The sequence below is a fragment of the Bombina bombina genome, chromosome 4 (genome assembly GCF_027579735.1).
Source record: "Bombina bombina isolate aBomBom1 chromosome 4, aBomBom1.pri, whole genome shotgun sequence".
NCBI classification, from domain to species: domain Eukaryota; kingdom Metazoa; phylum Chordata; class Amphibia; order Anura; family Bombinatoridae; genus Bombina; species Bombina bombina.
The window spans coordinates 82,069,586-82,081,782 of NC_069502.1; the positions used below are offsets into that span (position 1 = coordinate 82,069,586).

At 42.4% G+C, this 12,197-nt stretch overlaps 1 protein-coding gene across 1 annotated transcript in view; it reads left to right on the plus strand.

Moving 5' to 3' along the window:
- FZD3 (frizzled class receptor 3) overlaps window positions 1-12,197 on the plus strand; it is a 126,089-nt gene that overhangs the window by 61,705 nt on the left and 52,187 nt on the right. The window contains exon 3 of the mRNA XM_053709530.1: window positions 6,717-6,913. Coding sequence (XP_053565505.1) covers window positions 6,717-6,913 — 197 coding nt within the window. The remainder of the gene's footprint in view (window positions 1-6,716; window positions 6,914-12,197) is intronic.

Here is a 12,197-nt window from a genome sequence, read left to right on the forward strand (position 1 = left end):
CCATGTCTGATACTGCGTCACAACTTGCAGAACATGAGGACGGTGAGCTTCATTCTGTCGGTGACGGTTCTGATTCGGGGAGACCGGATTCAGAAATTTCAAATTTTAAATTTAAGCTTGAGAACCTCCGTGTGTTACTAGGGGAGGTATTAGCGGCTCTGAATGATTGCGACACGGTGGCAATTCCAGAGAAATTGTGTAGGTTGGATAGATACTATGCGGTACCGGTGTGTACTGACGTTTTTCCTATACCAAAAAGACTTACAGAAATTATCAGTAAGGAGTGGGATAGACCTGGTGTGCCTTTTTCCCCTCCCCCGATATTTAGAAAAATGTTCCCTATAGACGCCACCACACAAGACTTATGGCAGACGGTCCCTAAGGTGGAGGGAGCAGTTTCTACGTTAGCCAAGCGTACCACTATCCCGGTGGAGGATAGCTGTGCTTTCTCAGATCCAATGGATAAAAAATTAGAGGGTTATCTTAAGAAAATGTTTGTTCAACAGGGTTTTATATTGCAGCCTCTTGCATGCATTGCGCCTGTCACGGCTGCAGCGGCATTCTGGTTTGAGTCTCTGGAAGAGGCGATTCGCACAGAGCCGTTGGATGAGGCCTTGAGCAAAGTTAGAACCCTTAAGCAAGCTAATGCATTTGTTTCAGATGCCGTAGTACATCTAACCAAACTTACGGCTAAAAATTCCGGATTCGCCATACAGGCGCGCAGAGCGCTCTGGCTTAAATCCTGGTCAGCGGATGTAACTTCTAAGTCTAAACTACTTAACATTCCTTTCAAAGGGCAGACCTTATTCGGGCCCGGCTTGAAGGAAATTATTGCTGACATTACGGGAGGTAAGGGCCACGCCCTTTCTCAGGACAGGGCCAAACCAAAGGCTAAACAGTCTAATTTTCGTGCCTTTCGTAACTTCAAGGCAGGAGCAGCATCGTCTTCCTCCGCTCCAAAACAGGAAGGAACTACTGCTCGTTACAGACATGGTTGGAAAGGCAACCAGTCATGGAACAAGGGCAAGCAGGCCAGAAAGCCTACTCCCACCCCTAAGACAGCATGAAGTCAGGGCCCCCTATCCAGAGACGGATTTAGTGGGGGGCAGACTTTCTCTCTTTGCCCAGGCGTGGGCAAGAGATGTGCAGGATCCCTGGACGTTAAAGATTATATCTCAGGGATACCTTCTGGATTTCAAATCCTCTCCTCCACAAGGGAGGTTCCATCTTTCGAGGTTATCGACAAACCTAGTAAAGAGAGAGGCATTTCTACAATGTGTACAAGACCTCTTAATCATGGGGGTGATCCACTCAGTTCCGCGATCGGAACAGGGACAAGGATTTTACTCAAATCTATTTGTGGTTCCCAAAAAAGAGGGAACCTTCAGACCAATCTTTTGTCTTAAAGATCTTAAACAAATTCCTAAGGGTACCATCGTTCAAGATGGAAACCATTCGAACCATCCTACCCATGATCCAAGAGGGTCAATATATGACCACGGTGGACTTAAAGGATGCTTACCTTCATATACCGATTCACAAAGATCATTATCGGTACCTGAGGTTTGCCTTTCTAGACAGGCATTACCAGTTTGTGGCTCTTCCCTTCGGGTTAGCCACGGCCCCGAGAATTTTTACGAAGGTTCTGGGCTCACTTCTGGCGGTACTAAGACCACGAGGCATAGTGGTGGCTCCGTACCTAGACGACATTCTGATACAAGCGTCAAGTTTTCAAAATGCAAAGTCTCATACAGAGATAGTTCTAGCATTTCTGAGGTCGCATGGGTGGAAAGTGAACGTGGAAAAGAGTTCTCTGTTACCACTCACACGGGTTCCTTTTCTAGGGACTCTTATAGATTCTGTAGAGATGAAGATTTACCTGACGGAGTCCAGGTTATCAAAGATTCTCAATGCTTGCCGTGTCCTTCATTCCATTCCAAGCCCATCGGTAGCTCAGTGCATGGAGGTAATCGGCTTAATGGTAGCGGCAATGGACATAGTGCCATTTGCGCGCCTGCATCTCAGACCGCTGCAACTATGCATGCTCAATCAATGGAACGGGGATTACTCAGATCTGTCCCCTTTGCTAAATCTGGACCAGGAGACCAGAGATTCGCTTCTCTGGTGGTTGTCACCGGTTCATCTGTCCAAAGGAATGACCTTTCGCAGGCCAGATTGGACGATTGTAACAACGGATGCCAGCCTTCTAGGCTGGGGAGCAGTCTGGAATTCCCTGAAGGCTCAGGGATCGTGGACTCAGGAGAAGAAACTCCTCCCAATAAACATTCTAGAATTAAGAGCAATATTCAATGCTCTTCTGGCTTGGCCTCAGTTAGCAAAGCTGAGGTTCATCAGATTTCAGTCGGACAATATCACGACTGTGGCTTACATCAATCATCAAGGGGGAACCAGGAGTTCCCTAGCGATGTTGGAAGTCTCGAAGATAATTCGCTGGGCAGAGTCTCACTCCTGCCACCTGTCAGCGATTCACATCCCAGGCGTAGAGAACTGGGAGGCGGATTTCCTAAGTCGCCAGACTTTTCATCCGGGAGAGTGGGAACTTCACCCGGAGGTATTTGCTCAACTGATTCGTCGTTGGGGCAAACCGGATCTGGATCTCATGGCATCTCGCCAGAACGCAAAGCTTCCTTGTTACGGATCCAGGTCCAGGGACCCGGGAGCGGTGCTGGTAGATGTATTAGCAGCCCCTTGGGTTTTCAACATAGCTTATGTGTTTCCACCATTTCCGTTGCTACCTCGGCTGATTGCCAGGATCAAACAGGAGAGGGCATCGGTAATTCTGATAGCGCCTGCGTGGCCACGCAGGACCTGGTATGCAGACCTAGTGGACATGTCGTCCTGTCCACCATGGTCTCTTCCTCTGAGGCAGGACCTTCTAATTCAGGGTCCTTTCAACCATCCAAACCTAATTTCTCTGAGGCTGACTGCCTGGAAATTGAACGCTTGATTCTATCAAAGCGTGGGTTTTCGGATTCGGTTATTGATACATTAATACAGGCTCGGAAACCTGTGACAAGAAAAATTTACCATAAGATATGGCGTAAATATTTATATTGGTGCGAATCCAAGAGTTACTCATGGAGTAAGGTTAGGATTCCTAGGATATTAGCTTTTCTACAAGAGGGTTTAGAAAGGGTTTATCCGCTAGTTTGCTAAAGGGACAAGATTTCTGCTCTGTCTATTCTTTTACACAAACGTCTGGCGGAGCATCCAGACGTCCAGGCCTTTTGTCAGGCTTTGGCTAGAATTAAGCCTGTGTTTAAAGCTGTTGCTCCTCCGTGGAGCTTAAACTTGGTTCTTAAAGTTCTTCAGGGTGTTCCGTTTGAACCCCTTCATTCCATTGATATTAAGCTTTTATCTTGGAAAGTTTTGTTTTTGATGGCTATTTCCTCGGCTCGAAGAGTATCTGAGTTATCTGCCTTACATTGTGATTCTCCTTATCTGATCTTTCATTCAGATAAGGTAGTCCTGCGTACTAAACCTGTGTTTTTACCTAAGGTTGTTTCTAACAGGAATATCAATCAAGAGATTGTTGTTCCATCATTATGTCCTAATCCTTCTTCAAAGAAGGAACGTCTTTTGCATAATCTAGACGTGGTCCGTGCTCTGAAGTTCTACTTACAGGCAACTAAAGATTTTAGACAAACTTCTTCTCTGTTTGTCGTTTACTCTGGACAGAGGAGAGGTCAAAAGGCTTCGGCTACCTCTCTCTCTTTTTGGCTTCGTAGCATAATACGTTTAGCCTATGAGACTGCTGGACAGCAGCCTCCTGAAAGAATTACAGCTCATTCCACTAGAGCTGTGGCTTCCACCTGGGCCTTTAAGAATGAGGCCTCTGTTGAACAGATTTGCAAGGCTGCAACTTGGTCTTCACTTCATACTTTTTCCAAATTTTACAAATTTGACACTTTCGCTTCTTCGGAGGCTGGTTTTGGGAGAAAGGTTCTACAGGCAGTGGTTCCTTCTGTTTAATGTTCCTGCCTTGTCCCTCCCATCATCCGTGTACTTAGCTTTGGTATTGGTATCCCATAAGTAATGGATGACCCGTGGACTGAACACACTTAACAAGAGAAAACATAATTTATGCTTACCTGATAAATTTATTTCTCTTGTAGTGTGTTCAGTCCACGGCCCGCCCTGTCTTTTTTTAAGGCAGGTTCTAAATTTTAAAATTATAACTCCAGTCACCACTGCACCTTATAGTTTCTCCTTTCTCGTCTTGTTTCGGTCGAATGACTGGATATGACATGTGAGGGGAGGAGCTATATAGCAGCTCTGCTTGGGTGATCCTCTTGCAACTTCCTGTTGGGAAGGAGAATATATCCCATAAGTAATGGATGACCCGTGGACTGAACACACTACAAGAGAAATAAATTTATCAGGTAAGCATAAATTATGTTTTTGCAGCTGTAGCTTCCCCCCACTCCCCCGATCTCGCCCCCCCTTGACGTCACACGGAACAACGATGGCCGCCCACCCGCCTCCCAAGTCGGCTCCCACCCACAAACGATACCGGCCATCGATGTCCGGTGCAGAGAGGGTCACAGAGTGGCTCTCTCTGCATCGGATGGCCATGTAAGGTTATTGCAGGATGCCTCCATATCGAGGCATCACTGCAATAACCGGAAAGCAGCTGGAAGCGAGCAGGATCGCTTCCAGCTGCTTTCCACACCGAGGCCGTGCAGGGTACGTCCTCAGGCGTTAACTGCCTTTTTTTTTTTTTTTTTTTGAGGACGTACCCTGCACGTCCTCGGTCATTAAGGGGTTAATGAACTGGAAGCTGGATCAGGAGTGCAAAGCTGCCCGGACTGAAAGTTCCGTGCCAATAGAGGGGTGAGTCACTAGGGTTTATCAGGGCCGCCTCTGCTACGGCACGCTCCCATTTGGCTGCATCGACAAAGGAGAGATGAGACCTTTGGATAAGCTCATCACTTTCATACACATGCAGGCTCTCTGTCAAGGGCCCTTGGAGCTAATACGGTAGGGAGGTCTCCAAATCTGAGTGAGCAGGCAATAAAATAGCCTCCTCGTGTCCTGCCATCCTTATCGTCCTGGTAAGGGCCTCGAAATTATTGTCTAGCGTGCAATCCAGGTCCTGCAATAGGGCTTGGCAGTTGCATATAGAATTCCTCTGTAGAAAGTTGCCTGGTTGGTAGATAGCGATATTGGCAGCAGATCAAGAGCCGCTCACGCTGGGGTACGGGGGGGGGAGGTGTTGAAAACTTGCGTGTAGTCAACACAGCAAATGACACTAGAATTGTTTATAGAAGGTAGAAGATGGGTTAGTAGAATTCAGCTAGGATATTTCATTTATTGAGAAAGCAAGGTCTGGGAGCTTCAAGAAGTGCGACCCGCCATGTCCGCCGCTTAGCTTTTTTTTAAGTGTACGTTTTGAGGCACCAGCTCCTATTGAGCATGTTCAAAAGTTGAGTGTTTAAGAAAATGATTCTGTGATGGATGTCACATGATACATGGGGGTGGGGTAATGGTGTGACACTGAAATTTGTTAGAAAAATTCTACTGCTCATTTGAAATTTAGAGTAGGTTGTACCGCATTGTCTTTTTACTATGCACTTATTGCGCAATTGGTCCTTTCAATTACTGTTAATGAATTTAATTTACCTATATACTACTCAAATGTGCAAACATTAGTACAAATACACATGCTTAAAGGGACAATGCACACCAGTTTTCATATTACTGCATATAATAGACACTACTATAAAGAATATGGACAGATACTGAATCCTCTAGTGTACAATGTGACTTTATCTAATGAGAAGTGTAGAAATGCTATTTTTCACTTATTATTTATGTTGGTTTTCTGCTCAGTAATGCTGGGGCCCGGGGCCACAAAAAACCTTGGAGGGCCAGATGGGGAATACCCTGCTGCATCTGTATTTAAAACCTTGCACTATTTCATTTGCTGTTGCACCAGAGAACTTAAAGGAATAGTCTAGTCAAAATTAACCTTTCATGATTCAGATGGAGCATACAATTTTAAGCAATTTTCTAATTTACTCCTATTAATTTTTCTTCGTTCTTTTGTATCTTTATTTGAAAAAGCAAGAATTTAAGCTTAGGAGCTGGCCCATTTTTGGTTCAGTACTTGGGTGGCGCTTGCTGTAGCCACCAATCGGCAAGCGCTGCCCAGGATCTGAACCAAAAATGGACCGGCTTCTAAGCTTACATTCTTGCTTTTTCAAATGGGTACCAAGAGAACAAAGAAAATTTGTTTAAAGCAGTAAATTAGAAAGTTGCTTAAAATGTCATGCTCTATCTGAATCATGAAAGTTTAATTTTGACTAGAATGTCCCTTTAAAGGGACATAAATATAGTAAATGAAAATGCTTTATGTTACGTTTGCTTGGGTAATCAAGCTAAATTAAATATTGTATTTGATCACAAGTATACAGTATATATGAGACATCTGAATGCCTCTACTTTACAATCATGATTATGTAAACACATCTTGCTCTAACTTATAAAATATTAATTTATGTGCTTAAGTGCTGCTATTTGTGTCCAAAGGCATCTTGTTTCATCAGTTGTTAATACAGTCTCGTGCTTCGTTGCCAGCTCGCAGATGACTCATTCTAATGGTTTTTCTGCAATGTTATTATGTTGTAAAATAGTATTTAGCTGCTTGTAAAGTAAATCAATTAAACTTACATTGTTCCCCTTTTGTATCACAGCCTTTCCATCCCATGGTGAATTTGGAATGTTCCAAAGATTTCCGTCCCTTTCTGTGTGCCCTGTATGCTCCGGTCTGCATGGAGTACGGTAGGGTTACCCTACCCTGCCGCCGGTTATGTCAGCGAGCGCACAACGAGTGTGCAAAACTCATGGAGATGTTTGGAGTGTCTTGGCCTGAAGAGATGGAGTGCAGCCGGTGAGAGAATCAGTCATTTTATTTGTGGGGATATTCAAGTTTAAGGGACATAAAACGCATTGTTTTGCAATAAATTAATTTATCCGCCAAGTGTAACAATTTTCTAAATGCATTTAAACCTTGTTTGCTGCAATTGTTTTTCAATGGCCAAAAGCCTTATTTTGATGACACTGGAGTACACTAGCCAATACCAGAGCTGTGGAGTTGGAACGCAAAACTTTGATTGCTCAGATGTTTAAATCTGTCTCTTATAATAAATAGCTCAATAGCGGTAAACTAACTAATATAGTAAATAGAACCATAAGACATTTCATCACCACCATCTAACTCTCGAACCTTTATTTAAAGGATTACAAAAATGACCACCTAATAAATACGTCATTCAAAAGTGTAAATTATACTATGTAAAATAACACACTGCATCTTGGAAACGAAGCTGCTGCTGTAATAATAAAAACTTATATTTTTATTTTCCACATTGATGTCGTCATGTACTCCAGCCCAAAAATTGCTTGTGGCTTCATTATTTCAGTTTGGCCGATTGCGGAGCTGGAAATATTTGCATATTTAATGAGTTTTGCTTGTTCCCGATCACATGCGCATTTCAATTTAAAGTAAAATGCATGCGCATTATCTTGCTATGTGTTTTTTCTGTGATTATATAGTTAATACTTCATGCCTGCGTAAAAAGGGCGTCTTGAGTAATTGCCTTTTATCTTGCAAGGGTAGGTAGTTGGGTCTGCAAACCATTGTGTATGCGCTGTATAGTACTGTTTAATTGTGCATGCGCTATATAATACTGTTTAATTGTGCATGCGCTGTATAGTACTGCCCACTGTGTTTGGTCTATGCAAATTAGGTCCACTGTTGGTTTGGAAAAAGGCTAGTTTTAGGCGGCAAATGGTGGCAAAACTACATATGACCAAAAACAGAACTTATTTAGGCACATTAACTGGGGAATGATAAAATGGAAGTTTTAAAGTTTTTTTTTTTTGTTTTTTTTTTATATCCCTTTTTTAAGTAGCTTTACCTTTTATATCTCCTTTTATTTATTTATTTTATTTCCAATATTTAGTATTACAATAATGAAAATGAAATGTTTGTTCATTGAAGCAATAAAATAAATATTAATCACACACACACTTATATAGTGTATGTGTATATGTATGTATGTGATATATACTGTGTGTGTATATATATGTGTGTGTGTGTGTATATATATATATATATATATATATATATATATATATATATATATATATATATATATATATATATATATATATATATATATATATATATTTTCACTTTCATCATTTATTTTGTCTGTTTTTCCTTTAAATTAAAACAGAAATTCTGTAGTTCTCCCACCTCTACCGGAGAGGCTGTAGTGATGCAATTATTTCAAGGGGCATATCCCTTCACTGCATAACAGTGCAACATTTTGCAGACAAAATTGCTTTTAAAACTTTTATTTTGTAAGCAGATACTTTTCAGTGCAGTGCTGAATATATAATTCATATGTATAAAAAAAAAATAACATATATGGAAGTAACTGAATTGCATGAGCATGTGTTTGCTTACATGGGTCACTCAAGGTCACAGAAAGCAGAAGGTCTTGTTTATTTAATACAATTGTACAACAGTAGCCATTGTAATGTTATTAATGTATGATGTGCATTTTATTTCTCCTGTTAAGTGTAGTCAGTCCACGGGTCATCCATTACTTATGGGATTTTAACTCCTCCCTAACAGGAAGTGCAAGAGGATCACCCAAGCAGAGCTGCTATATAGCTCCTCCCCTCTACGTCACACCCAGTCATTCTTTTGCACCTAACTAATAGATAGGATGTGTGAGAGGAGTGTGGTTATTAAATTTAGTTTTTTATTACTTCAATCAAAAGTTTGTTATTTTAAACAGCACCGGAGTGTGTTGTTTCTTCTCAGGCAGTATTAGAAGAAGAATCTACCTGAGTTTGTGTATGATCTTAGCGGACGTAACTAAGATCCATTTGCTGTTCTCGGCCATTCTGAGGAGCGAGGTAACTTCAGAACAGGGGACAGCGGGCAGGATTCACCTGCAAAGAGGTATGTTGCAGTATATTATTTTATAAGGAATGGAATTGACTGAGAAAATACTGCTAATACCGATGTAATGTAAGTACAGCCTTAAATGCAGTAGTAGTAACTGGTATCAGGCTGTTATGTATGTATGTTGGCACCAAAGTATTTCTGGGGAATGGCACTTCACTAAGAAAATACTGTTTACATATAACTCTAGCCTCTCTGCAGTGATAGCGACTAGCAACAGGCTTTTATTCTTATTCATATATTTAAAACGTTTACTGTCAGGTTAATCGTTTTTTTTCTCTGAGGTACTTGGTGAAAATTTATGGGCATTATTTTCCACTTGGCTGTCGTTTATTTTGCATAAAATCAGTTACTGAGCTTCCCCACTGCTGTATTAAGAGTGGGAGGGGCCTATTTTTGGCGCTTTTACTATGCATTAAAAATTCAGTCACAGTTCTTCCTTATTCTCCCTGCATGATCCAGGACGTCTCTACAGAGCTCAGGGGTCTCCAAAACTAGTTTGAGGGAGGTAATCACTCACAGCAGACCTTTGAGACTGTGCTTTGACTGTGATAAAAAACGTATTTATTTGTCAATCGTTTTTGGTATTAAGGGTTTAATAATCCATTTGCTGATGGGTGCTATCCTTTGCTAAATTAATGCATTTCATATGAAAAATTGATTGCTATAACTAAACCGGTTCTTTGTTATATCAAAGTCACAGTTTTTTTGTGTACTTCTTAAAGGCACAGTAACGTTTTGCATATTGCTTGTAAATTCAGTTGAAAAGTATTTCCAAGCTTGCTAGTCTAATTGCTAGTTTGTTTAAACATGTCTGACACAGAGGAATCTCTTTGTGCAATATGTTCAAAAGCCAAGGTGGAGCCCAATAGAAATTTATGTACTAATTGCATTGATGCTACTTTAAATAAAAGCCAATCTGTACATGTTAAGCAACATTCACCAGACAACGAGGGGGAAGTTATGCCGACTAACTTGCCTCACGTGTCAGTACCTGCATCTCCCGCTCAGGAGGTGCGTGATATTGTAACGCCAAGTACATCAGGGCGGCCATTACAAATCACTTTACAAGACATGGCTAATGTTATGACTGAAGTTTTGTCTAAATTGCCAGAATTTAGGGGTAAACGAGATCACTCTGGGGTGAGAACAGAGTGCGCTGATAATGCTAGGGCCATGTCTGATACTGCGTCACAATTTGCAGAACACGAGGACGGAGAGCTTCATTCTGCGGGTGACTGATCTGATCCAAATAAACTGGATTCAGACATTTCAAATTTTAAGTTTAAGCTGGAAAACCTCCGTGTATTACTAGGGGAGGTGTTAGCGGCTCTGAATGATTGTAACACAGTTGCAATCCCAGAGAAAATGTGTAGGTTGGATAAATATTTTGCGGTACCGACGAGTACTGACGTTTTTCCTATACCTAAGAGACTTACTGAAATTGTTACTAAGGAGTTGGATAGACCCGGTGTGCCTTTCTCACCCCCTCCTATATTCAGAAAAATGTTTCCAATAGACGCCACCACACGGGACTTATGGCAAACGGTCCCTAAGGTGGAGGGAGCAGTTTCTACTTTAGTTAAGCGTACCACTATCCCGGTGGAGGATAGCTGTGCCTTTTCAGATCCAATGGATAAAAAGTTAGAGGGTTACCTTAAGAAAAATGTTTGTTCAACAAGGTTTTATATTGCAACCCCTTGCATGCATTGCGCCCGTCACGGCTGCGGCAGCATTTTGGTTTGAGTCTCTGGAAGAGACCCTTGACTCAGCTCCATTAGATGAGATTACACACAAGCTTAAAACCCTTAAGCTAGCTAATTCATTTATTTCTGATGCCGTAGTACATTTAACTAAACTTACGGCTAAGAATTCCGGATTCGCCATTCAGGCGCGCAGAGCGCTGTGGCTAAAATCCTGGTCAGCTGATGTAACTTCTAAATCTAAATTGCTTAACATACCTTTCAAGGGGCAGACATTATTCGGGCCCGGTTTGAAAGAAATTATCGCTGATATTACGGGAGGTAAAGGCCATGCCCTGCCTCAAGACAGAGCCAAACCAAGGGCTAGACAGTCTAATTTTCGTGCCTTTCGTAACTTCAAGGCAGGAGCAGCATCAACTTCCTCTGCTCCAAAACAGGAAGGAGCTGTTGCTCGCTGCAGACAAGGCTGGAAACCTAACCAGACCTGGAACAAGGGCAAGCAGGCCAGAAAACCTGCTGCTGCCCCTAAGACAGCATGAAGTGAGGGCCCCCGATCCGGAAACGGATCTAGTGGGGGGCAGACTCTCTCTCTTTGCCCAGGCTTGGGCAAGAGATGTCCAGGATCCCTGGGCGTTGGAGATCATATCTCAGGGATATCTTCTGGACTTCAAAGCTTCTCCTCCACAAGGGAGATTTCATCTTTCAAGGTTGTCAACAAACCAGATAAAGAAAGAGGCGTTTCTACGCTGTGTACAAGACCTTTTACTAATGGGAGTGATCCACCCAGTTCCGCGGTCGGAACACGGACAAGGGTTTTACTCAAATCTGTTTGTGGTTCCCAAAAAAGAGGGAACCTTCAGACCAATATTGGATTTAAAGATCCTAAACAAATTCCTAAGAGTTCCATCGTTCAAAATGGAAACTATTCGGACAATCTTGCCCATGATCCAAAGAGGTCAGTTCATGACCACAGTGGATTTAAAGGATGCCTACCTTCACATACCGATTCACAAGGAACATTACCGGTATCTAAGGTTTGCCTTCCTAGACAGGCATTACCAGTTTGTAGCTCTTCCCTCCGGGTTGGCTACGGCTCCAAGAATCTTTACAAAGGTTCTGGGCTCTCTTCTGGCGATACTAAGACCGCGAGGAATATCGGTAGCTCCGTACCTAGACGACATTCTGATACAAGCGTCAAGCTTCCAAACTGCCAAGTCTCATACAGAGTTAGTACTGGCATTTCTAAGGTCGCATGGGTGGAAAGTGAACGAAGAGAAGAGTTCTCTCTTACCACTCACAAGAGTTCCCTTCTTGGGGACTCTTATAGATTCTGTAGAAATGAAAATTTACCTGACAGAGGACAGGTTAACAAAACTTCTAAATGCTTGCCGTGTCCTTCATTCCATTCAACACCCGTCAGTGGCTCAATGCATGGAGGTAATCGGCTTAATGGTAGCGGCAATGGACATAGTACCTTTTGCACGCCTACA